Consider the following 27,592-nt stretch of genomic DNA (forward strand, 5'->3'; position numbering starts at 1 on the left):
TGCTCCAACAAGTTAAAACCCGGGAAAGAGCAACCCCAAAAGGCAACCCCTGAAACTGAAAAACTGCTTAAAGAAGCACAGCAATGCAAAGAACCGCAATGGCTCTGCTGGCACGGATCCTGAAAGCCACTCGCCGCCAGGCACCCGGGCCGGGGGAGCTTCTGGGCGCTCGGCTCCCGTTGGAGGCGCGGGCCCAGGACAAAGGATCCGGGCGACCCAGGGCGCCGCGGGCCGGGGACAGGGCCGAGGGGCCCCGGAGTCTCGCAGCCATGCCGGGGCCGCGAACCCTCGCCAACCTGGTGGAGTTTTTCTTCAAGGACGGTTTTAGCCGCATCCACGAGATCCAGGTAGCCGCGCACGCGGTGCCCGGAGGGGGAGCCGCCCGGGGCTGCTCCTCCACGTGCCGACGCGAAGCCGGGGGAGGGGATTCGCTCAGGGTTTGTCGGGTTAGGAGCGGTGGGGAGGGGATCCCCGGAAAGGGGCGCTGGGAAGGCGACTCTGGGAGGAGGTGGCGGGAACAGGGCGCCGGTTAGGGATCTCCTAGGAGAGGACTCCAGGGAGGGGACTCGGACTGGATGACGGTGAGTGGCGGCGGGCAGGGGGCCGGGGTAAGGAAAGCTGTGGAAGAGGCGCCGGGAAGGGGCGTCCTCGGAGGGGAGACCGAGAGGGAGCCCGGCGAGGGAACTGGGAGGATTTCCTGGGGATGGGGGTGTTACGGGCGGGGCAGGGACTTGACCTCCGGGAGGGGTAGCTGGGAAGGAGCAGCCGGCGGTGGTCAGAGCTGCGGGGTCCTGAGGATCGCGCTCTAGGGAGGCCCGAGCGGAGCGCAGTGTCCACGCGGTGGGCGCGGGGACCCGGCCCAAGAGCACAGCCAGTAACGCAGGGCTCTTGGGAGCCCCGCGTGTCTCTACGTGGCCGATATCTTTGTGTTCGGGTCTAGTAGTTTTTTTTTTTTTTTTTAATTGGAAAAAGCGAAATTCAGAGGCTCAGAGTTGCGTAGCTGTGGGGTAGACCCGTGAGGGTTGGGCCAGGGACTTGGTAAGCTCCCAGTTGTCCCAGTAACCCTTGGCGGGACGATGTGGGGATCCCACGTTCTCATCTTGACCCCGACCCTTGCCCCTCCAAAGCCCACTTCGAATTGCGTCTTCCATCCAGAGGTGGCCTTCCACCTTGAAGCGTCAATTTTCCCTCTCTTCAACTTATGGTGGCAGCTGTCGCCTTCTCTCATGTGTCTTCATCTGCTCGCCTTCTGGAGCTTGCATCCCAGAACACATCCAGTTATTTCTGGGATGTGGGCCTTTTGGGCTCCAGAAACACCCTCTTCTCACAGGCACCCACTTCCTTTTGTTGTGTGTTGGTCCTACAAGGCACTTCTCCAACCTCCCACCTGGGCTTCATTCATTCCTTGGTTCCGTCAACCATTCAATGCCCCAGAAGGCGCAGGCGCTCTGCCTAAAGTCAGAAGAGTAGAAATCTTGCTGAGAAAAAAGCAACAGAGCACGAGGAGGAATTTTAATTCTACAGAAATCACAACTGGCTCCCTCCTTTCCAACCCTCACATCAACTGTACTAACATCCCATCATGATTTTAGGAGTCAAGAAGGGTTTCTTCTCTTTTCTACCAACTTCAGAACTTCAGATTTTAGGATGATAGTTTCCAAATAGGGTGAAAACTTTTTTTTTTTTTTTTAAATTCAATACAGACTGATTTCTAAAATTTTAAGTTTAATTCTTCTTGTATCCACTTCTACTTTCATCTGCGTTTAACCTTACACCATCAGTCCAGAGTTTCTTTGAGAAGCTGGCCACTGTTAAAACCTGAATCCCCAATCAGGACATGCCTCAGTTTCCACTGATGTTTTTCTTTCATCTGCTGAGCCTCCAGCTACCATCCTGAACCCCGCCAGACCTTTTTGCTCACTGCTCAGACACATCCTTCACCACACCCTTCCCCCTGGGGGGCAGACGTGCCAGAGCACAGAGTCACGAAACTGACTCACTTGGTGCTTTCTCACAACACAGCAGGCAGGACCTCACTCAGTGCTTCCAGCTAGAACTTCTTTCTCTAGCTTCACCTTTTTCTTCACTCTTCAGAGAGCATCACCAGAATCCTCAGGTATGGCGCTTGAAGGAACTCTCTTCCTGCAGTTCCTCTGAGGACCGCTAGGGAGTACTTTACAGCCTGCAGTTAGCCACACTGAAGTGTGGCTCTAGATTGGTTCTAGTGAAGCCCTTCTTCCTGCTCTCTAGGTTGCAGTAAAGCAACATTTCTGGGGAAGAGCGTTATTCTGTGACCCATCCCATCCAGTTTACTTGCACTCACCTTGTAATTACAGAATGTTAGTTCAGCAAGGGATCCTAGCATTCAGCTGTACAAGTCAATTTTCCTTTTATAGAAGGAAAAAGTCCACAGTGTTAGCTGTTAGGCCCAAGCTCAGCGGCAGAGAATGCATGTGCCATCATCTGGGCCACCAAATGCTGTTTGAGGTGTGACAGAGCGGCAAGACCATGGGTACCAGAATCTTTCTTTGGTGCTAGCCCTTTGCAACCACCTGTCTTGGGCGCTTATCTCTGTGGACTATAGTTGCCTTGTCTGTGAAGGAGACTAACAATCTCCACCCATCCCACTGGTTATTGTGAGGTCAAATGAGATTAGGGCTGTGAAACTGATAATAACAAATAAATAATAGCAATGAACATTTCCAGAACTCTTCATGTACAGGTGAAGTTCTAACTCCTGTATGTGAGGCAGAGCATGGTGGTGCACGCCTGTAATTCCAGCTACTCAGGAGGTCCAGGCAGAAGGATCACAAATTTAAGGTCAACCTGGATAACTTAGTGAGACCCTGTCTGGAAGTAAAAAATAAAAAGGGCTGAGGATATAACTCAGTTGTAGAATACTCCTGGGTTAAATCCACAGTAGAGCCCTCCTACAAAGGAGAGAGAGAGAGAGAGAGAGAGAGAGAGAGAGAGAGAGAGAGAGAGAGAGAGAGAGAGAGAGAGAGAGAGAGAAAGGAAATTGTATCCTTTAGCTGTCACCCCAGCTCTCCCCCTCACTTAAGCAACCGCAAACTACTTTTCTATAGATTATTCGGGACATGTCATATAAATGAAACCGTGTAGTATGTGGTCTTTTATGACTGGTTTCAATGTTTATCCATGTTGTAGCAGGTATCAGTACCTACATTTTGCTTATCCATTCATCAGTTGATAGATGTGTGAATTGTTTCCACCATTTACTATGAATAATGCTGCTGTGAGCATTTGAGTATTATGTTCTTTTCTCTTGGATATTTGTCTTAAGAGTGGTTTTGCTGGGTTAAACCTTTTGACCAGCTGCCAGCTGTTTTCCAGAGTGTCTACAACAGACATTTTACATCCTCCCTACAACATAAGAGGTTCTGATTTTTCTACATCCTTGCTAACACTTTGTCTGTCCTTTTGATTATGGTTGTCCTATTTGAAGTGAAATCTCATATGTTTGATTTGCATATTCTTGTGACTAATGATCTTAAGCATTTTTTTCATATGCTTGTAAGCCACTTGTATATCTTTGGAGAAGTGTTCATTCAAATCCTTTGCCCAGTTTTTAATTCAGTTACTATTATTCTTTTTGTACTATTGAGTTGCAAAAGGCTTTTAAGAATGTATAGATGCAAGTCCCATATCAGATGTCTGCTTTGCAAGTATTTTCTCCATTCTGGAGGTTGTCTTTTAACTTTCTTGATAGTGTCCTTTGAAGCACAAAAGTTTTAAATTTTGATGAATTTCAGTTATCTATTTTTTTGTTGTTATTTGTGCTTTTGGTGTCATATTTAAAGATACCATGCCACAGTCAAAGTCAAACCCTGTTTTTTTCTAAGAGTTTTATAGTTTTGGTTTTTAATGTTAGGTCTTTGATCCACTGTGAGATAATTTTATATATGTGTGAGATAAGGTTACAAATTCATTCTTTATCTGTGGCTATACAGTTGTCCCAGCAACATTTAAGAGACTGTTCTTCTCCCATTGAATGGTGTTGGTACTCTTGTTGAAAGTCAGTTGACCACAGATGTTGATTTATTTTTGGACTCCAATTCTATTCCACTGATCTATATATGTCCTGCTGGTACCTTTCTGCCTAGATGACTGTAGATTTGTAGTGAGTTTTGAGATAGGAAACAGTCTTCCAACTTGTTCTTATTCAGAATTGTTTTGGCTATTCGGGTCCCTTCCATTTTCTTTGGAATTTCAGAATCATTTTATCAATTTCTACAAAGAAACCAAGTGGAATTCTGACAGAGATTGTACTGAATCCATAGATTACTTGGGGAGTATTTCCATTTTACCAATATTAAGTCTTACAATGTATGAACATGGGATCTCTTGCCATGTATTTAGGTCTTCTTTAATTTCTTTCAATAGTGTTTTGTAGCTTTCACAGTACAAGTTTTGCACAACTTTTGTTAAATTCATTCCTAAGTATTTTTCTTCTTGATGGTATTATAAATGAAATTGTTTTCTTAATCTCATTTCCAGATTGTTCATTGGTAGTGTACAGGAATACTATTGATTTTTGTATATTGATCATTTATCCTGCAAACTTGTTGAACTTATTTGTTATATTTTTTCCTTTTTAAAAATTTGTTCTTGATATCATGCTAAGTGAGATAAGCCAATCTCAAAAAACTAAAGGACGAATGATCTCGCTGATAAGCGGATGAGGACATATAAGGGGGGGTATGAGGGGTTAGCGTTAGGGTTAGGGTTAGGTTTAGAGTTAGGGATAAGGAGGGTGGTAAGAATGGAGGAAGGAAGGACTGTATAGAGGAAAAAGAGGGGTGGGAGGGGTGGGGGGAAGGGAAAAAAATAACAGAATGAATCAAACAATATTGCCCTATGTAAATTTATGATTTTTAATTAAAATAAATAAAAAAAAGAAAAAAAATTTGTTCTTTGTAGTTATACATGACAGTAGAATGTATTTTGACATATCATACATACATGGAGTATAATTTCCCATTCTTGTGGTTGTACGTGATGTGGAGTTACACTGTGTATTCATACATGAACATGGGAAAGTTATGTTCAATTCATTCTAATGTCTTTCCCATTCCCATCCCCTCCCCATCCTGCCTATTGTGAGTCAGCATCCACATATCAGAGAGAACATTCAGCCTTTGGTTTTTTGGGATTAGCTTATTTCACTTAGCATGATAGTCTCCAGTTTCATCAGATTACCAGCAAATGCCATAATTTCAATCTTCTTTATGGCTGAGTAATATTCCATTGTGTACATGTACCATGTTTCTTTATCCATTCATCTGTTGAAGGGCATCTAGGTTGGTTTATAGCTTAGCTATTGTGATTTGAGCTGCTATGAACATTGATGTGGCCTTGTTATTATCATGCTGGTTTTTAGTCCTTTGGATATATGCTGAGATGTGGGATAACTGGGTCAAATGGTCCAAGTTTTCTGAGGAGTCTCCATACTGCTTTCTGTAGTAGTTGCACCAATCTGCAGTCCCACCAGCAATGTATGAATGTACCTTTTTCCGCACATCCTCGCCAACACTTATTATTGCTTGTATTTTTGGTAATTGCCATTCTGACTACAGTGAGATGAAATCTTAGTTTTGATTTGCATTTCTCTAATTGCAAGAGATGATGATTTTTTTCATATATTTGTTGGTTGATTGTATCCTTCTGTTCGGTTCCTTAGCTCATTTACTGATTTGGTTATTTGTCTTTTTGATGATGGAGATTAATATTCTAACCTAGGTGCATGTGGTAAAGATTTTTTCCCATTCCGTAGGCTCTCTCTTCATGTTATTGATTGTTTCCTCTGCTGAGAAGAAGCTTTTTAGTTTGAATCCATCCCATTTATTGATTCTTAATTTTACTTCTTGTGCTTTGGGAATCTTGTTAAGGAAGTCAGGTCCTAAGATGATATGATGAAGATTCGGTCCTTTTCTTCTATTAGGCACAGGGTCTCTGTTCTAGTGCCTAAGTCTTTGATCCACTTTGAGTTGAGTTTTGTGCAGGGTGAGGGGTAGAAGTTTAACTTTATTTTGTTACATGTGGATTTCCAGTTTTCTCAGCACCATTTGTTGAATAGGCCATCTCTTCTTCAATGTATGTTTTTGGCACCTTTGTCTAATATGAGATAACTGTATTTACATGGGTTTGTCTCTGTGTCTTCTGTTCTGTATCATTGGTCTACCTGTCTATTTTGGTGCCAATACCATGCTGTTTTTATTACTATTGCTCTGTAGTATAGTTTAAGTTCTTGAAGTGTGATGCCTCCTGCTTCACTCTTCTTGCTACGGATTGCTTTGGTTGTTCTGGATCTCTTATTTTTCCAAATGAATTTCATGATTGCTTTTTCTAGTTCTGTGAAAAATGTCTTTGGGGTTTTAATTGGAATTGCATTGAATCTGTATAACACTTTTAGTAGTATGGCCATTTTGATAATATTAATTCTGCCTATTCAAGAACAAGGGAGAACTTTTCATCTTCTAAGGTCTCCTTTAAAAAAATTTTTTTTAGCTGTAGCTGGACACAACACCTTTATTTATTTATGTGGTGCTGAGGATCCCAGTGCCCCACACATGCAAGGCAAGCGCTGTACCACTGAGCCACAACCGCAGCCCATTCTAAGGTCTTCTTTCATTTCTTTCTTTAGTGTTCTGTAGTTTTCATTGTGGAGGTCTTCCAACTTTTTTGTTAGATTGATTCCCAAGTATTTTATTTTATTTTATTTGAGGTTATTGTGAATGGGGTAGTTTTCCTAATTTCTCCTGCAGTGGATTCATCACTTATGTATAGAAATGCATTTGATTTACGAGTGTTGATTTTATATTCTGCTACTTTGTTGAATTCATTTATGAGTTCTAGAAGTTTTCTTGTGGAATTTTTTGGATCTTCTAAATATAGAATCATGTTGTCCACAAATAGTGATAGTTTGAGTTCTTCTTTTCCTATTCATATCCCTTTAATCTCTTTCATCTGTCTGATTGCTCTGGCTAGAGTTTCAAGGATGATGTTGAATAGAAGTGGTGAAAGAGGGCATCCCTGTCTTGTTCCAGTTTTTCTCTGTTTAGAATGATGTTGGCCTTGGGCTTAGCATAGATAACCTTTACAATGTTGAGGTATGTTCCTACTGTCCCTGTTTTTTCTAGTATTTTGAACATGAAGAGATGCTGTATTTTGTCAAATGCTTTTTCTGCATCTATTGAGATAATCATATGATTCTTGTCTTTAAGTCTATTGATGTGATGTATTATGTTTATTGATTTTCATATGTTGAACCAACCTTGCATCTCTGGGATGAACCCAATTTGATTGTGGTGCACTATTTTTTTTGTATGCAATTTGCCTGAATTTTATTGAGAATTTTTGCGTCTATATTCATTAGGGATATTGGTCTGAAGTTTTCTTTCCTTGATGTGAGTTTATCTGGTTTTGGTATCAGCGTGATACTAACCTCATAGAATGAGTTTGGAAAGTTCCCTCCTTTTCTATTTCATGGAATAATTTGAGGAGGATTGATGTTAGTTCTTCTTTGAAGATCTGGTAGAACTCAGCTGAGAATCACTCTGATCCTTAGATTTTCTTGATTGGTAGACTTTTGATGATGTCTTCAATTTCATTGCTTGAAATTGATCTGCTTAAATTTTCTATGTCCTGATTCAAACAAACCCTTCTCCATTTCAAGAAGCAAATAGACTGCAATATAATAATACTAGGTGACTTTAACACATCTCTCTCACCACTGGATGTATCCTCCAAAGAAAAACTAAATAAAGGAACTACAGAACTAAAAAAGTACAATTAGTAATTTAGACTTAAGAGACATATATAGAATATTTCATTCATCAATGACTGATTACACTTTATTCTCAGCAGCATATGGATCCTTCTCTAAAATAGGTCATATCTTATGCCACAAAGCAACTCTTAGCAAATAAAAAAATAGAGATAATATCCTGCGTTCTGTCAGATCATAATGGAATGAAATTAGAAATCAATGATAAAATAAAAAATAGAAACTACTGTAACACCTGGAGACTAAATAATACACTACTGAATGATGAATGGATAGCAGAAGAAATCAGGGATGAAATAAAAAATACTTAGAGGTAAACGAGAATAGCTATATAACATATCAAGATCTCTGGGACACTATGAAGGCAGTGCTAAGAGGAAAGTTCACTGCACTGAGCTCATTCATTAAAAGAATAGAAAGTCAACAAATAAATAAGCTAATATTACATCTCAGGGCTGTAGAAAAAGAAGAACAAATCAACACCAAAAGCAGTAGAAGATGGGAAATAATTAAAAATCATAGCTGAAATCAATGAAATTGAAACAAAAGGAACAATCCAAAAAAATTGACAAAAGCACCAATAAAATTGATAAATCCTTAGCTACACTAATGAAGAGAGAGAGAAAACTCAAATTACTAAATTTCATGATGAAAAAGGAACTATCACGATGGGCACTACTTACAGATGATAATCAGAACCTATTTTGAAAATTTATACTCTAATAAAATAGAAAATCTTGAAGACGTTAACAAATTTCTAGAGACATATGACCTACCCAAATTGAATCAGGAGTTATTTTTTTTCCCATGAATTCTTTAACATTTTCTTTATGGAGAATCTTATCATTTGTGAACAGGGATGGTTTTACTTCTCCTTTTCCAGTCTAGAGGCCTTTCCCTCCATTGTTTTGTTGAGACCATTTCAGCTTTTTTTTTTTTTTTTTTTCATGTTTTTATTCCCTTTGATGTTGGAGATTGAATCTAGGAACTTGCACATGATGCTAGGCCTGTGCTTCATCCCTGAACCCCTGGAGGCCATTTTTAGAGGCTCACTGTATTTCGACTAACTCCACAGAGCAGGCTGCTGTATGCTGGGCTGAGGGAAAGTGGCTGGCAGATAGTGGCTCATTTGGCTTAGGATGTTTGTCTTCTCAATTCATCTCTGTCCATGAAGACATTTCTCTTTTATTGCTGTATGACGTTTTTAAAACCACACTACTAACGAATAAACAAACCTCTATGAATATAATTGTGTAACAATATGCTTACCTCAGGGTTATTTAGAGTTTCTACTCTGATTCAGTCCCATAGAATATAGCTTCCCTCTGCCCCAATTTTCTGCTTCTCTAACACAAAAGAATGTTTATGTTCAAGGTATATCATATTTGTGTGTTTTTTCCTTTTTGATTTCTCCATGGTATTGCAGCAGAAGCACACACAGGAATATGGAAAAATCTTCAAGTCTCACTTTGGTCCTCAGTTTGTAGTATCTATTGCAGACTGCGACATGGTGGCTCAGGTGCTCCGGGCGGAGGGGGCTGCACCCCAGAGAGCCAACATGGAGTCCTGGCAGGAGTATCGAGATTTACGAGGGAGAGCCACCGGGCTCATCTCAGCGTGAGTATGCAGGACAGGCTGTGCCAAACGTCAGAGGGAGCTCAGGGAGGAATGCCCAAACTGCTGATTTCCTAAAACCCAGCTATTAAAAAAAGCACAGAAGTTTCAGTGGTATAATATCACATAGCCACTTTGCATGATCTCCTAAACACCAGGAGTGGCAGGGGCTCTCCTCTCCCTCTGTGAAGAGGTTTGATGGCTGGGATAAGGTGGGGGCCACACGGACTGAATGATGGGCTAGTGCTCTTCTCAAGCAATGCTTTTCCACTTTGGGTGTCCACTCAGTGACAACGAGGGAACTGAAGGACAGCAGAAGGAGGGTTGTTAACCTTTTAGCACTGTGACAAAATACCTGAGATAACCAACTTTAAAAGAGAAAACATTTAATTTGGCTCATACTTTTGGAAGTTTCATTCCATGGTCAGTTGGCCCCATTACTTTTGGGTCTGTGGTGAAGGAGCACATTATGGGAGAAGCAAGTGATGGAGGAAGTTGCTCACCGCACAGCCGCTGGGAAGTGAAGGAGACAGAGGCAAAGGGCAGGGCCCAATATCCCCCTCAAGGGCACATCCTCTTATGACCTAACTTCCTTCCCATAGGTCCTACCTTCTTAAGTTTCCATCATCTCCCAATAGTGCCACAGGCTGGGGACCAAACTTTTATTTAATACGTGGGCCTCTAGGGGACACTTACCCAAACTATAGAAGCGGGTAAGCAGCTAATTCAGGAGACCCAAAGGCAAATCTCCTAGTAGGGGACTAAGAATCTCCAGCACCCATGGATGATTTTCGTGTCTCACAGCAGACTGTGATAATTTAAAAAAAAAAATTTTTTTAGTTGTAGATGGACACAGTATCTTCGTTTATTTGTTTATTTTCATGTGGTGCTGAGGATTGAACCCAGTGCCTCACATGTGCGAGGGAATCACTCTACCAGTAAGCTACAGCCCCAGCCCAGACTGATAGTTTTGAACGAGGTTCTCTGATACCTTGGTACCTTTGAAGAAATAATTGGCACAGTTCCAAGGAGGGAGGAGACCAGAGTGTCCATATAATCCTCGGCCCCAATTCCTGCGGGCTAGAGATTCAGTTGGTAGCTCTTTCTATATATATAAATGTATAAATACGTATGTCTATATTTGCATATATATGTATGTATGTGTATATACCCACACACACATATTCGCTCCTTATTTGTGTGATTTGTGTGTATGTGTGTGTGTATGTGTGTGCATCAGATCAGATGTCACCAGGGTCCCTTGATTTCTATCCTTTGGGAAATAGTTTAAGCAGCTCTTCCTGATGTCCATCTCTGGAGGGGAGTGACTAGAGGGAGGCTGATGTAAAAACTCCTGCTCCATCAGCCATGGGTCGGGATCATGCTTGGGAACCTGGATACCTTTTTATCCTGAGATTGGGCAAAGTGGTGCTGGTGGCTTCAGCACAGGTGGGGAGAACAGGTGGGGGAGTGCCTGGCCCAGGAGACTGACGGTCACCCAAAACAGATCCTAAGGCAAGGCTTTGAGTGCAGTGGTTCATTTGGGAGTGGGGAAGCAAGGAAGGAATGGGAAGGAAACACGGAGGGTGTGTGTGGATGGGCGCTGCTCTGTGGGCAAGTGGGTGGAGCTCAGTCTCATCGGAACCATCAGAGAGACAGAGCCAGCAGTCCTCAGACCTGCTCCAGACTGTGTACTGAGCATCCCGCCTTCATGGTACTCCAGACTGGGAACTGGTCATCCTCAGTGTACATCCAGGAGCCCCAACCCCCTGGTTAAAAGCTGCAGTCACCCTTTTTGGTGTTCTTTTTAGATTTATTTTATTGTTTTGTTGGTACTGGGGATGGAACCCAGGGATGCTTTACCACTGAGCTATATCCTTTGCCCTTTTAATTTTTCAAATTTAAGACAGTGTCTCATTAAGTTGCTGAAGCTGGCTTTGAATGTGTGATCCTACTGCCTCAGCCTTTCAAGTAGCTAGGATTACAGGTGTGCACTACTGTGTCTGGCTCCCTTTTTCTTTTTAAATATCAATAATAACCCCATGATATCCTTACAAGATTGGTTCAAGGATACCCACAGATACCAAAATCTGCAGATGTTTAATTCCTTTATATAAAATGATGTAGTATTTGCACATAACCAACACAGTCCTTCAGTATGCTTTAAATCATCTCCAAATCAGAATTTAAGAAAAATATTTTTGATGATTAACTAGTTGAATCCATGGATAATGAACCCACAGTTTTGAAGGGTTGACTGTATATATCCCTGTGTATATGTATACACATTAGTATATACAAACTTTATATGTATCTATACACATATACTTTGTGTGTATATATATATATAAAAGATTTTGTGTATATACAACTTTTTCTCTTGTAATCAGTTTCATATCTTTATTATATTATTATAAATATTGTTATAATATTATCATAATAAGTTTTTCAAAGGAAATCATATCACATATGATTCTCAGTGGTAATTTTTCCTTAAAGTTTGCTTCAAGGTCACTGTGGTCACTGTGGTGCAATGCCTTTAATCCCAGTGTCTTGGGAGGCTGAGGCAGGAGTATCGCAAGTTCAAAACCAGTTTCAGCAATTTAGCAAGGCCCTTAGCAATTTAGAGAGACCCTGGTCTGTCTCAAAAGAAAAGGAAAAATGAACTGGGAATACGGCTCAGTGATTAAGTGTTCCTGAGTTCAATCCCTGGTACCAAAAAAAAAAAAAAAGTTTGTTTCAGGGTAGCAACCTAAGCTCTAACAGGGATTAAATTATTTCTGCTCTCTTTCCCAGCAGCTCTTGTTGATCTCACTTTGATTGGCAGCTCTTGCTGATCTCATTTTGATCCATATCCCTTGTTTATCTAATTTTGACTGGCAGTTCTTGTTGATTCTCATTTTGATTGGCAGCTCTTATGATTCTGTGTGGATGGGAAATTTTTCAGAAGTTCTCTGAGAATTCTTTCTCAGAATGTCAATGTAAGTAAGGTTATCTAAAACTCGTGTTGTTCTTCTAGGGAGGGTGAACAGTGGCTCAAGATGAGAAGTGTATTGAGACAAAGAATTCTGAAGCCAAAAGATGTGGCCATTTTCTCTGGAGAAGTCAACCAAGTTATTGCTGATTTGATTAAAAAAATCTACATCCTCAGGAGCCAGGCAGAAGATGGAGAAACAGTGACTAATGTCAATGACCTTTTCTTCAAATATTCCATGGAAGGTGAGGTGGAGTCGGAAGGTGGGAAAATTGCCAAAAAAGTAGTTTTCTTTCCTTGAGCATTTCCTGAGCCCCAGGCAGTGTAAGCCCAGTGCACACACACGTGATCCCCACAGAGCTGGCATGAACCGGGTGTGTCGCTGCTGTTTGAAAAAGAGGGAAACTGAGACCTCACAAAGAACTTGCTCAAGGTTATACCCCAATTCCTTTTCTTAGAGGCTAAAATCTGTTTCAAATCCAGGTCTTTTTAGCTCAAGAATCCATGTTCCTAATTACTACACATTTTTAAAGCATAATTAAAAATAAAGGAACCCTTGGTTATGAAGGGTTGACTATATATGTGTGCATATATGTATTTTATTACAAACTATTCTATCTTGTTGGATAGTTCATTCTATCTTGTTGGATAGTTCAATTATTACAACCAAAAGGTAGTCATCAAACACATTCTTCCTGTTTCCTTATTACAGCTAAGGGCCATCAGTTTCTCATGTGTCCATCAAGATCTATTTTATGTACATAGAAGGAAATACACATGAGTATTCTTTTTACTTTTACAAAATAAATGATAGCATATAAAACATATTGCTTTTATCTTTACTTAAAAATATGTCTGGAACACCCTTCTATTAGGTTTGTGGAACTGGATCTTTTTGTTTTTAATAGTGTTTACATTTCTTCAAATTTAACTCTTTTTTGAAACTTTAAAAAATATTTTTATATAATCTGTCTTTTTTTTCCCTTTTAAATTGGTTCTTTTTAGTTATATGTAACATAGGATTTATTTTGACATAATTATAAAAACATGGAATATAATTTGTTCTAATTCAGTCCCCAGTACTTCCCCTTTCCACTCCTTCTTTCCTCCCTCTGTTCCCTTCCTTCTACTCTGATCTTCCTATTAACTTTTTTTTTTTTTTAATTAGAGTCTTGTGGATATACACGATGGTAAGATTCACTGTGATATTTTCATATATGTACATAGGAAAGTTAAGTCAGATTCATCCCACAGTTCTTTCCTTATCCCATCCCTCCACCCTCCCTTTCAAGCCCCTACATTTATTCCATTGGTCTTTCTTTTATTTTTTAATTGCCCCCTCCTAATTTTTGATTAGCTTCTGCTTATCAGAGAAAATATTCTCCCTTTGACTTTTTGGGACTGGTTTATTTCACTTAGCATGATAGTCTCCAGTTCCATCCATTTATAGGCAAATGCCATAATGTCATTATTCTTTATGGCTGAGTAATACTCCGCAGTGTATATGCACCACATTTTCTTTATCCATTCATCTGTTGAAGGGCACCAGGTTTATTCCACAGCTTGGCTATTGTGTTTATGCTTCTATAAACATTGATTGTGTAGTATGCTGATTTCAAATCTTTTGGATATATGTCAAGAAGTGGGACAGCTGGTCAAATGGTGGTTCCATTCCTAGTTTTTTCAGGAATCTCCCTACAGCTTTCCAGAGTGGTTGCACCCACTAGCAATGTATGAGTGTACCTTTAAATCTTAACTTTAAAGTTATGATAATAATGTTTTCTAAAAATAGCAACGACACCAACAAAGAACTGTAGTGTAAACATAGTGAACTATACCGCTCTTCACTGATCCATGGGGTCTCTTACTCTGGGTCTGGGATCCCCAGGAGGAGCCACTTTTCAATTACCCCCATTGGGTCGGAGACCTAAAGTTGATCCATAGTTGCCCAGTGGGGCAAGAAGCGTCCCTGGTTGGGTTTTGGTTCCTCTCTCCTGAGAACTAGGACAAACTAGAGAGGAGAATGTGCTGGGACTGAGCAGCGCCAGGCTTGGAGATCTTATGAAAGGTTTATCATCTCAGACCTGAGTTCCAGTCTTCTGCAACCTTAGTCCAGCTACGTAAACTCTGGGAGTCCTTTCATTTCGTTTTTCTGTTGGGCTTCCCCTCTACCCATCCTCTACCACTGGAGATTGAACCCAGGGGTGCTTTATTACTGAGATACATCCCTATCCTTTTTTATTTTGAGACAGGCTCTTGCTAAGTTGCTCAAGTTTCGGATCCTCCTGCCTCAGCTTCCCAAGTCACTGGAATAAACAAGTGCACCACATTGCCTGGCTTGGGTGGGTTTGCTAATAAGTGTTTCAGGGCTGTACAGGGAGCTATTTAAACGAAGCAATGTTGACTGTGCACTGCATCCTGTAGTTCAGGACGAGATTGGATGATACGAGGGACGGCACCTCACTCATGAAAGGCTCCTACAGCATGCTTTTTTTTGTGTGTGTGTGTGTGGTGTTGAGGACTGAACCCAGGGCCTTGGGTTGAGTGGGAAAGCCGTGCACTTTCCCACTCAACCACACTCCCAGACCCCTTAGATCGCTTTTGCAAGTTACTTTCATGGCCACATATTGCATATGGATATGGCAAATGATCTAGAAGAAGAGAACTTTTAAACTGTCTTCCCCACCTAGGTGTGGCCACCATCCTTTACGAGAGTCGCTTAGGCTGCCTGGAAAACCACGTCCCTCAGACGACAGTGGAATACATTGAAGCCCTGGAGCTCATGTTTAGCATGTTCAAGACCTCCATGTACGCAGGCGCCATCCCCAGATGGCTCCGCCCCTTCATCCCAAAGCCCTGGCGAGAATTCTGCAGGTCCTGGGATGGACTCTTCAAATTCAGTAAGAGAAGAATGGAGGAAGGGCTCCTGTGGCCTATGTAGAGTGATGGGACTTGCAGCTTTTTGGATATCTAATGTATCCAGGCCGTGGGTGATTATGGCTGAGGATGATCAGATGCACCTCCGTGGTGTTATTTGCATTCATAACTTTCATATTTGTTTCTCAAATAAGCAAAACATCGTGGGAATGTGACTATTAGTAACATGAGCTAATTTTCATTTTATAATTATTTTTATTTTAACAAACATGCTAGCAGTGACACATGCAAATCTTGCTGGAAGACGATATTTTTAGTCCAATAAATGTGGCAGTACTTAAACTGTTGAAGGAATTTCAGGCCCATGGACATTTATTTGAACATTCTCAATTGCAGCTTTTTGGGAAGGGACAAATTTGTTTGTTTTTTAACCTGGTGAAAACAAGCTAGGAAAATGAATATTCATTCTCAAAGTGACACTATAAAGATTTGCTTTCTTATGTAACTCAAAAAATTTGAAAAGACAACATTGAGGCTTGACCCAGTGGTGCTTAACCACTGAGCTACATCCCCAGTTCTTTATATTTTTTATTTTGAGACAAGGTCTCTCCAAGTTGCAAAGGGCCTTGCTAAATTGCTCAGGCTGGCCTCAAACCTGAGATCCTCTTGCCTCAGCCTCTTAAGTATCTCATTTCAGGTGTGTGCCACCAAGCCCAGCATCAAAATTTTTACCATAAAGGTGTTTCCAAAAAGAAAAAAGTGATTTCCAAAACACTTAGACCAATGTTTTAGAACAATGCTAATATTAAAAGATGTGTCCCTTGGTGCCTTTTGAAGGTCAGCATTCATTTGGATATACAAATGAATGATCGGATGCACCTCCGTGGTGTAGATTATATGTGCTTGCTGTCGTTTTGTGTTGACATCTCAGTTAATAATGCATGGCCTTTCCCTGCTCAGTTCATTTTGTTTTTTTCTGGAGCAGAGTGGGAAAAAAGAATTTGCGTTCCTGTGACTCTACATGATAATAGTAATTCCTTGATCATTGGATTAGAACATTTGCAGATATAGAGTACTTTCAGGAAGGAAGAAATGTTTACATTGTTTTTAGTTTTTCATTCATTTACGCAAGCAAATGTGTGAATGAGGCCCCAAGACTGACGAGATCAATTTCTTTAGCCTCCGTCATCTGCTATGCAAACTTAACTGTGTTAGTTAAACTACTGGGAGGACCAAGAGGGGATCGAGACTGAAGTGATGATTCTCAACCCAAACTTCTTTTAAAAGAAATACTGTTTTCCAACAGGTCAAATTCATGTTGACAACAAGTTGAGGGACATACAGTGTCAAATGGACCCGGGTGAAAGGGTGAGAGGGGGACTTCTCACATACCTCTTCCTTAGCCAGACCCTGACGCTGGAGGAGATCTATGCCAACATGACTGAGATGCTGCTGGCCGGTGTCGATACGGTAAGTTCTGGGGACTTGTTTTCTCAATAAATAGAGCACAGCACTGCTTTCCTCATGCTCTGGTGGAGTGTTTCCTTGTAGGGAAGATACTTTAAGTGCACTGTACATGTTTGTATAGTTGGCCTTCCATATCTGCAAGTTCCAAACCTGTAGATTAAACCACCTGTAGATTGAAAATATTCAGGAAAACAATTACATCTGTACTAAACATGTACATGAACATAATCATTTCTTAGATAATACAGTATGACAACTATTTGCCTAGTATTTACATTTTATTAGTGTTATAAATCTCCTAGAGATGGTTGAAAGTACAGGGAAGGATGTATGTAAATTATATGCAAATACTATACCATTGTTTTATGATGCGAGCATCTGCAGACTTTGATATCCATGGAGAGTCCTGGAACCAATCCCCTGTGGATACTGAGGGCCACCTGTACTAGCAGAAGGGCTCCAGGAGAAAGCTTTCTCTCTGTAAAATGTAAAACAAGGTACACAGTAAATTATGTGAACAGCATAACCATAATTCCATTATCACACATGTAAAATAGCAGTAAGTGTTCAAGTTTAAAAATCATTCCCCGTTTGTGAACATTTTGTTCACTGTTTCATAATATCAGACATGAAGAGGGCACAGACATTAAACACCTTATTATTTACCCTTTAAAATTTGCCAAGCCATGGAATTCATTTTATAAAGCCAGGTTAACTTTAAAACCACAATCCTTGAGAGTGTAAAGAAAGAAACCTTAAACAGTTTGGCTTGTAAATATGTGTCTGTGTGCACGCATGTGTGTAAACATATCAATATGAAATGAGAGCCTAGAGAATAGAATCCTGACCAAGAAGGGCTCATTATCAGCCTGAAACAGCACTGCCAGTGGACTTAGAGGCGATCCTACATGCTGTTACCAGAAACGAAGATGCAAATGAGTGTGTATGCTCTGTTCCCATTAGTAAGACACTGTGGCACTGTGGCACTGTGGCACCACCCACTCCCTGTCTATGTGCGTATACATGTATAAATTTGCTGAAAGGAAGTGGTGAAACAGGAAAAAACAAAACAAAACAAAAAAAAGCAACAGGCTGTACTTTTTGGTGGAAGACAAGTCAGCTGAATGAAATTTTTAGCAGAAAAGTAGGGAAGCTCTGTGCTGGATGGTGTGGAAAGTAAGAATTAAGATTGCCCCATGCCCTGCGGTTTCCAAAGCACTAACTGAGCACCCTTCTTGTCTAGCAGTATCTACTAAGGCAGGGGTCACTGCCTGCTTTGAACAAGCAGAAACCTCAGCAATTGAGCTTGTCACATCATGCTTTTCCTTTATGCAAGTGTTTCCTGACCTTGATTAAGGCACAGAGCTCCATTTTAAAAGGAGGAAAAAGAACCCCCCAAACCGAGGTTGACTATATCTTTTTTTTTGGTACTGGAGATTTAATCCAGTGGCGTTTTACCACTGAGCCACATCCCCAGCCCTTTTTATTTTTTATTTTGAGACATGGTCTCACTGAGTTTATTAGGACCTTGCTAAGTTGCTGAAGCTGGCCTGGAACTTGCAATCCTCCTGCCTCAGCCTCTTAAATTGCTGGGATTACAGATGTGCATCACCATGCCTGGCTAGACTATATCATTTTTATGATAATGTCACTTAAATATGTAAAAGTGAAAAACAATGTAAATTTCTTCTGGAAACTTGTAACTCTTGCCCCCTGGTGGTAATTTAGAGTATCACAATGAGGTGGAGATGAGATGGGACTGGGTCCATTTCTACTTCCTGGAGTGGAAGCCAGGAAGGATTCTTAAAATTTCAAATGCATTTTTTAATTTTTTTTTTTGTGTGTGTGTGTGTGTGTGTGTGTTACTGGGGATCGAACTCAGGGCCTTGTGCTTGCAAGGCAAGCACTCTACCAGCTGAGCTATCTCCCCAGCCCTCAAATGCATTTTTTAAAGAATCAACTTTAGTGCGGTGTGATTTGTGTATAATATACTGCATCCATTTAAACTGTATAAATTTGATACAGATTGTTTACAGCAAGTGTTTGTGAAACTACTACCATAAATGTTTTTTCTAAAGTTTATGTCAGTGAAATCATATAATACATATTACACTGCATCTGGCTTCCTTCATTCAGATAAGTGATTTTAAGATTCACCCATGTGGTGGCATTTAACAGTAATTCACTTTTTTTTTTTTAAATCACTGAATAGTGTTTCATTGTATGCCATATTTCATTTTCCCCTAAGGATATGATTCTAATATAATTTTTTGTTTTCTTAATAGAAAGCATCTAAATAATTTCCTTCTTATTTATAAGGAAAAGCCTGAACATTATACTATATGTTGTAGATTATGGGACAGCCTGCTTTCTGTAAGCATGTAATAAATGTTTATAGAGCTCTCATTTAAATGAGATCCTAGTGAGTAGAATCCATTAGGGTAGCTATTGAATAATATACTATGACCAAGAGGTGTTCAATATCAGAATGAAACAGCCAATTGATTTGTAGGGGAAATGATATTCATATGGTATAATTAAATTATATTTAAAGAAAAGGCATTTAGACTGTGGAATTTCCTTACAAGCAAGTGAAGTACAGTCACATAGATAGTGGTATTGATTTTAGTGGAACTCTTGGGACTTAGTATAATAAAATAGAATTATTCTAAATAACTGGAAGTGTAATTAGACCAAGAAGTGACATTAAAAAATGATACTGCAGAGCTGGGGGGTGTAGTTCAGTGGTAGAGTGCTTGCCTGGCTGATGAGAAGCCCTGGATTCAATTCCCAGTACCACATTAAAAAGCAAGACAAAGCTGGGTACAATAGTGCATGCCTGTAATCCCAGAGAACTGGGAGTCTGAGGGAGGAGGATTCGAGTTCAAAGCCATCCTCAGAAACTTAGTGAGGTGCTAAGCAACTCAGTGAGACCCTGTCTCTAAATAAAATACAAAAAGGGCTGGGGATATGGCTCAGTGGTTAAGCACCCCTGGATTCAATCCCTTGGTCCAAATGAACAAACAAAAAAGGGCACTAGAGTCATAGAATTGATGTTCCAAAAATAGTTGTTTGATTTTTCTGCCATGAAATAAGGAGAAGAATCTTTGTTTGGGTAAGACCTCAAGTGCAAAGATAGGATTTTATGAATATGGTTTTCCTTCTACCCTTATTCCAAAGGGACATCACTTCTGACACTTACTGCTGTGTAAAACTCATGACATGCCTGTGTCTGCTGGTTTCTCTTATTAGACATCCTTCACTTTATCCTGGGCAGTGTATCTCCTGGCAAGGCACCCAGAAGTGCAGCAGATGGTGTACCAGGAGATAGTCAAGAATTTGGGGGAAAGGCATGTTCCAACTGCAGCAGATGTTCCCAAAGTCCCACTGGTCAGAGCTCTTCTGAAGGAAACCCTGAGGTACAAGTCAGGGGTAAAAGTCAAGTCAACAAATTATCTCCTTTATGATCTCTGATTTTTTTTTTTAAAGTTTTTATTTTAATTGACAAATAATAGTTGCATATCTTTATGGGGTGTAATGTGATGTTTCAACATGAGCATACATTGTGGAATGATCAAATCGAGGTAATTAGCATTTCTATCACCTCAAACATTGATCATTTCTGTGTGGTGAGACCATTTACAATCCACGCTTTCAGCTGTTTTGAAACATGCAATACGATATTGTGAAGTGTAGTTCTCTAGCTGTGCACTAGAATGCCAGAACTTACTTCTCTTACTCCCCTGAAACTTGGTGCCTGGTGACCTTTCCCTGTTCATTCTTCTCCTGATTCTTTGTCTCAGCAAATCCTCAGTCTGTCTACCCTCATGCACTGAAGTGGGTAGGAAAAGGATGTTTGTAACTATCTATCTTTCCTCTTGTCTGATTAAGAGAAGAGTTACTGTTTTACGAATATCCATTGTCCTTCATAAAGATCTTTGAAGCAGCCACTGAATGCTTTTCCTGCTTTATACAATCGGCCCATTCAGTGTTTCCAATGGAAACACTCTTGGATCGATACTTTTGAATCTGTTCCTCTGAAGAGAAAGCAGAACAAGATTGATTTTTCAGGAAAATACACTGGGTTGTTTGGCTAATTACCAAACCTGTTCACAGAATCCTGTGGTTCTTCTGTGAACACCCTAGTGTGAGTTGGAGAAGCCATTTAGTGAGGCTGATTTGCTCCTGGAACAGGGCTTCAGTGACACTGGAAAAACTGGAGCTGGAGATGTACGGGTTGTGTTAGGTGGAGGGGGATGGTTTTGCGGGGAGGTGGGCATTCCTGATCAGTGAAATTCCTTCCCCCTCTGCAGTGCCCCTTAACCAGCATCCTCTATGGGGAAATGCTATGATAAAGAACAAAGATTATTTTCTATAGTAAACGTGAAAGAATTCTTCCAAACCTGATTTGATAACAACACTTTAATTTGCACTGAATCCTTAATCTAAGCATGCTGACTAATCTTTTAAAAAAGAAAAAAGTAAATGGACTGGGACGGGGTACAGCTCAGTGGAAAAATGTGTGTTTAGCAAGTGCAAGACCCTGAGTTCCCCAGAACCTTAAAAAAAAAAAAAAAAAAATCCAATTTTTTTTTAGGAGTCTCTGTCCAGGACAATTTGAGAACTGAAGTATCATTTCCTAAGCTATACTTAGGATTCTAAGTCCTATGAACCATTCTTTGATATAGTGATCCTTGTACATGTAAAATTTCAGAAACTTGGAATTTTTTTTCCCTGGAGAACATAAGAGCATGTTCAAAGATTTTCTTTGTGTTTTGCAAACTTTTTTGACCTTGAAACCTTTTCCTAGTCCCCAGAATACTTAATCTAGAAGCCTTCTTAGGGGCAACAAAGGTGTAGTTGAAACTGTACTGTTACAATTTAGATTTTTTTTTTTTTTTTTTTTTTTTTTTTGGTATTGGGGATTGAACTCAGGAGTGCTTTATTCGTGAGCTATATCCCCAGTCCTCTTTTTAATTTTATTTTGAGAGAGGGTCTTGCTAAATTGTTGAGGACTTGAACTTGGGATCTTCAGCCCTCCCCAGTTGCTGGGATTACAGGTGTAAGCTACCACATGGGCTGGTTTTTAGAATTGTTAATGGAAGTGGCAATATATTCAGATTCCTAAATGTTTAATAAAATAGTTTAAGAGTCACTGTTCCATTCCTGTTCCCATTGGCTCCTTTCCAGGCTGTTTCCGGTGCTACCAGGGAATGGCCGGGTCACCCAAGAAGACCTGGTTATTGGCGGGTATCTGATTCCCAAAGGCGTGAGTTTGGTGGCCATGGCAGAGGTGTGGGGGTTGCATTGGAAATCTGCTTCTACATTCAGGAGGTCTTTGTCCCTTTTCTTATGCTTGTGCTTATGAAGACAGGGCTTTAGCAGTAAGGAGATGACTTGTGTGGTCTGACTGCTCTGGAAACTTACTCCTCAAAAGCAAAGCAGATGAATCTGTATCACACAGGGCCACTCCCTCTAGCCCCCAGGCTCTGCCCTGTAAAAGCAGCAGCTCTGCTCTGCCAGTTTCCCATGGACTGGAACGAGCTTTCTCAGAGGCCACGTTGACATGGGGGTAGGCCAGGAAGTATGAAGTGAAGGAAGAGCATGATCCACTTGGGTCTGCGTGGACCTTATGTGGCTCCCCCAGGCCAGGGGCATTTCTGAAGGGATGGTCTGGCTAGGGCTCTGCTGGCCTCTGCTCTGCCTTCAGGTGATCCTCTTTTTCATTCTTTTAGACCCAGCTGGCCCTCTGCCACTATGCCACCTCCTATGAGGACGAGAACTTCCCTCGGGCCAAGGAGTTTAGGCCGGAGCGCTGGCTGCGAAAAGGAAGCCTGGACAGAGTTGACAATTTTGGGTCCATCCCCTTTGGTTATGGGGTTCGCAGCTGCATTGGGCGAAGAATTGCAGAACTGGAGATTCACCTGGTCATGATCCAGGTGAGGCATGGAAGGCAAACTCTGGCCATTGGATGTGGTCTCTCTTCTTGGGCTGGACTGGGTCAAGACTTTCAGGTTAAAAAAGAGGACTCAGTTTTGAAAACTTAAAAAAAATCAAGGGATTTGTATGAAATCCCTCATATAACCACCACCTGGGCAGGAACTATTTCGGCCCCACAGCCACTGCCTATTTATTTCCTCCTTGGGATTCTGTTTTGGCAGAAGGTGAAGCTGCTGAGGCCTGAAAGCCTGGGTGGTATGTGTATGTCATTGGGGGGCTCCAGGGACCCAGAGCTCAATAGTCATGGAGAGTTCTCAAGAGAGACCAATGGTCACTGGCAAATGAGTGGTCCTCAAACCTCATCACATGAGGAGCAAATGTGCAAGGTCAGAGTGAGAGGTCAGAGGTTAGATGTTTAGAAAAGACCATGTGGATGCTGATACATATGGAGCTGCCCAAAGACACACCATTCTGCTCATTTCTTTAATGATGACAAAAGAATGAATGTCCTTATTGAAGTCCTGACCCTGATCCCTGCTTGACTCTGTCCTGGATCTGCAACTTACCCTGAGAACCTATCAGTGGGCCTTTCTCATCTTTTCCTGGGACACAAGGCTAGAGAAAGAGGCAGGATAGGGTGAGGACAGCCTGACATGTAGTGTCAACAACTCATCTGCCACCTGCATTGTCTGAATGGGTGGAGCCAGGTCCCTCATCCCTATTAGGAATCTGTATTTGACATAAGTCTTTAGAGCAAGTCGTCTTTCATTCCCTAAGCCCTAGGGTGGCTTTGCCAACTGGTGGGGCAGATTATTGCTTTGGAGTCCTTTAAAACCCATCACTCAGGCACTTTCCAGTTTCACCATAGGAAACAGGGTTGGTTCTACTTTTTTTTTTTTTTTTTTTTGTGGTGCTGGGGATTGAACCCAGGGCCCTGTGCTTGCAAGGCAAGCACTCTACCAACTGAGCTATCTCCCCAGCCCTAGTTCTACTTTTGAATGGTAGGCATGAGCAATAAAATGAAAGGAACACATCAGGAATGTTTAAATTCAGGCCATCAACACTCAGCGTCTGTTGGATGATCTCCTGCCTGCCAACAGCTCTCCCTGCTGCTATGTTGTAACTGATGCAGCTGCAAATTGTGATCCAGCGGGAAACCTGGAATTTCACTTTGTTAATTCTCTTTGATCTTTCCATACCTCCTTTATGTAAATCTAAAATGGAAAGAATGCAGTTAGGATTTTGAAATGGAGAATAAAACCTAAGTCATGAGAGCGTTCTGCATGTACCTCCTTATTACTCTATAGTTGCTCAGTGGACATGCAAGCTCTTGTACAGGATGTAATACTATTTCCAAAAGGCCAGCATGTCACTGGCCTCCATGTTGAACAGGCATCTTCTCATTGCCTTACCTCCCAAAACCTGTTGCCACAATAGGAGGAGTAAAAGCATTTAAGGAGCATTGAGAATTTGCTGCTATCCCAATGTATTAAGTGTGTGTGTGTGTACACATGTGTGTGCATGCATGCGTGTGTGTGTGTGTATGGTGTTTGGGATGGAACCTAGGCCTCACACATACTAGGCAAGTGCTATACTACTGAGTTACACCCCAGCCCTGTCCCAATGTTGAATCCTTCTTTTTCTTCTTAGTTGCTTCAGCATTTTGAGATCAAAATATCTTCTTGGACTAAAGCCGTTCATGCAAAAACCCACGGGCTTCTGACGCCAGCGGAGCCCATCCATGTGCGTTTTGTTAACAGAAAGTAAGCCTGGGTTTGGAACCTGGGCTGATGGAGCAGAGCCAGCTTGCCAGCATGCACTGGGTGTGCATGTATTGCTGATCGCAGCAGTGGAGGAGGGACTCTAGAGGCTGTCTTCTGATCAGTTGGCCTTCCAGGCTGTTGAAGACTTGGAAATCATGCTAAGGAATGTAATGAGACTATGACAATGTAAAATTTTGTTGCCTGATGTGTTACTCAGCTTTCTGTTACTGTAACAAATAACTGAGATACATAAACTTCAAAAGAGAAAAGGTTGATTTTTGGCTCACCATGATGGAGATTTCAGTTCATCATCAGATAGATCTTTTGCTTTTAGACTTTTAGTAGGGGAGGACAGCACATCATGGCAGGAGTGTGTGGCCCAGCCAACCGTTCACTTCATGGCTGGAACATGAAAGATGAAGAGATTGGTGTCCTACAATCCTCTTTGAGGGTGTTCTCCCAATGACCTAAGGACCTCTCACCAGGCCCCCACCTCTTAAAGGTTTACCCACTCCAGATAGCACCAAGCTAGGGACCAAGACTTTAACACATGGGCCTTTGGGGGACATTTGAACATTCCAGATCCAAACTATAACACCTAAGTTGAGAGAAATAAATCAGTCATCATGGGAACCAGTGTAACATTAGAATATTTTTATTTCAAGGAAAAATAAGTATATAATAGCGTGTTCGTATGTATGTCATTTTAAATATTCATACTGGAAATGAGATCCAGCTGTTGGTGCTTATTTGAAGCTCTAATGGGAAGCCTTGGCTCTCAGGAATATTTGTTATGCTAAGTTCTGTTGCCTTTCATGCTATTTCCTGGTGCTAAAGGGGAAAAAATATGTGATTTTATAATGTTCTCTCCTTGCCTTCATGCCTGAAATGTCCTATTCCCAATTCCATGATTCTTGTTACATAATCTTTATCAAAAATTTATCTAATATATACCATACATTTTTCCTCCATTCTACAAAATAACTCTTCAACAAAATGGAAATAATATCCTTTCATATGCTATTTTTATAAGGCATATGATAATGTCGAAATCTCTGTGCGATGATAGACTAGCTTAAACATAAATGCTGTAAAAATATATACAGTTAAATATGAAATCATGTCCTAAAATCAGCCAAGTGTGGAATTACTTTAAGGTAGCAGCATATATATTGACTTTTATAGATGAGATGAAATTATATTCTGTTTAAGACTGAAATTTAAAAGGTATTGAGAATTACTAATCAACTCGAAGTGACCTCTTATTGGCTGTGCACACAGTGCGACCTTCTAAGGAAGCATAGCCCTACCTGGAGTTAAGAAGAGTGAATGGTGAAGTGCAGGTCAGAGGGTGAAGTCCATCCTCCACCAAAATCAAAGTATAAAAATAGACGAAAACAGACATTAGGAGCCTCTGGTGTCAGGGTACCTCATGAAGCATTCTAGCCAAAGAAATTGAAACTGAATTGGATAAATCTCTAAATCTACTACCAGTTTATGTGTATACAGGGTAGAGAGGGACATGACAAAACTATAAGGAATGCAACCAACGAAATCCAGAATAGAGACAGTTCCTGATTTACGATGGTTTGACTTAAAGATTCTTTGACTTTAGGATGATGGGAAAGTGATAGGCATTCACTAGAAACTGTACTTCCAGCTTTGAATCTGGATCTTTCCCTGGGCTAGTGATAAGAGGTAAGATCCTCTTTTTTTGATACTGGGCAGCAGCAGCAGCCATGGCTCAGTTGACCCCAAACCCATGAAGAGAAAAAAACCAACCCTTCCTCATGGGCTGTGGTGCTGAGATAGGATGTGGGGGGTAGGTGAGCTGTAAAAACTTGGGTTTTTCAACAAGTGTTAAGAAAAAAAAAAAAGAAAGAAAGAAATAAAGGGAGAACTGTTAGAGAAAAAGAAATTTATGAGATTTATCAACCAAGAGCAATACTGGTGTTAGCTTGAATCAGATTCAAGTAAACAACTTATAAAGAGATTTAAACAAAAGAATTATAAAAAAAAAAAAAAAAGAACCAAACAAATCCATGGAGAGAGAAGGGAGGGGGGTGAATTGGGAAATCTGAACACTGTTTGTATTTGATGATATTAAGGAATTATTGTCATTTTGGGTTTTGATAATGGAAGCTGTGTTTTAAAAAAAACTGATCTTATCTCTTGGAACTATCTTTAAAGATGCAAATGTTTATGGATGAAATGTTATAGCATGTTGAATTTGCTTAAAAATAACCTAGCTTGCTGTGGGCATGGATGATGTGTGTGTGGGAAGGTGTGGAGGCCCAGGGAGGAAGAACGAACCAAATGGGGCAAATGTTGCTAGTTGTCGGAGCTGGTGATGGGTACACGAGGGTTCATGATGTTATTCTCTGTACTTTGCATAGGCGTGAACATTTCCATAATCAAATTGTCTGCAGAAACAAAAGCCTTGATTGATCAATAATCTCATGGTTCATTTTTTTCACTATTGTTTGCAAATCAACAAACCTGATTGTCAATTAGGTTCTGCAGGAAGCTCTACCTTTGAATAGTTGTTAGGAATGACTGTTTCAATGCTCTAAAACACAAGTACTGTGCTAGGGTTGGGTGACCTGCCAGGGCTTAGTTAGCCTCTGCAGCTGAGAAGGCAAAGCAGAGGACAAATCCAGAGAAAGAAGTAAGGAAAGGGAGGGTCAGGACAAGGACCTGTGAACCACTTAAGTGGGTCAGACCACTAGGTGTGAGATGATAGGGTGTGGTGGGGCTTGCAGAGGGCATGCCTTGCTTAGGGGCAAATTCCACTTTAAAAATGTGCTGGTTAAAGAAAGGGCTTAGTTACTGGCCATGGGTCATCAGTGAGGCACAGGACAGAGGTGCAAGACTGGGACCAGAGCATGGAAATGCTCACCATGACTTGCTGTAGTCTGTTTCATGGCCAAGGGAGGCACACCCATCAGGATGGTGGGGGACAGGCAACAGACAAGTCTATGTAACCCATTTTGTTCCATCATCCCAGATGTGGAACACCTATACAAATTTAATTTGGTCAGCAAAGTTGATATGGTAATGTTGAAATAATTAATATGTTATTTAAGAGGTCTGTTCTTTTGAGAAAAGTAATAGGCAAATAATTAGAGCTTTTGAAAAAAGTACATAAAA

The 27,592-nt window shown here is 40.9% G+C and overlaps 1 protein-coding gene across 8 annotated transcripts; it reads left to right on the top strand.

Annotated features, from left to right (window-relative positions):
• On the top strand, positions 1 to 27,590 carry CYP27C1 (cytochrome P450 family 27 subfamily C member 1). 8 transcript variants are annotated; one of them, XM_079134152.1, is made up of 10 exons: positions 1 to 347; positions 9,234 to 9,424; positions 12,441 to 12,640; positions 15,086 to 15,295; positions 16,579 to 16,742; positions 19,992 to 20,158; positions 20,856 to 20,969; positions 21,930 to 22,073; positions 22,475 to 22,678; positions 24,330 to 27,590. In XM_079134152.1, the coding sequence occupies exons 1-9, from the start codon at positions 84 to 86 to the stop codon at positions 22,671 to 22,673; spliced, it is 1,653 nt and encodes a 550-aa protein (XP_078990278.1). In that variant the 5' UTR covers positions 1 to 83; the 3' UTR covers positions 22,674 to 22,678; positions 24,330 to 27,590. The 8 variants fall into 8 exon arrangements, with proteins under 8 accessions (XP_078990278.1, XP_078990277.1, XP_078990280.1 ...); XM_079134151.1 differs by having other exon boundaries at positions 21,930 to 22,008; XM_079134156.1 differs by having other exon boundaries at positions 226 to 347; positions 9,307 to 9,424; positions 21,930 to 22,008.
• The last annotated feature ends 2 nt before the right edge of the window (positions 27,591 to 27,592 follow it).

This window comes from Sciurus vulgaris (assembly GCF_902686455.1).
Source record: "Sciurus vulgaris genome assembly, chromosome: 3".
In the NCBI taxonomy this organism is placed as follows: Eukaryota; Metazoa; Chordata; class Mammalia; order Rodentia; family Sciuridae; genus Sciurus; species Sciurus vulgaris.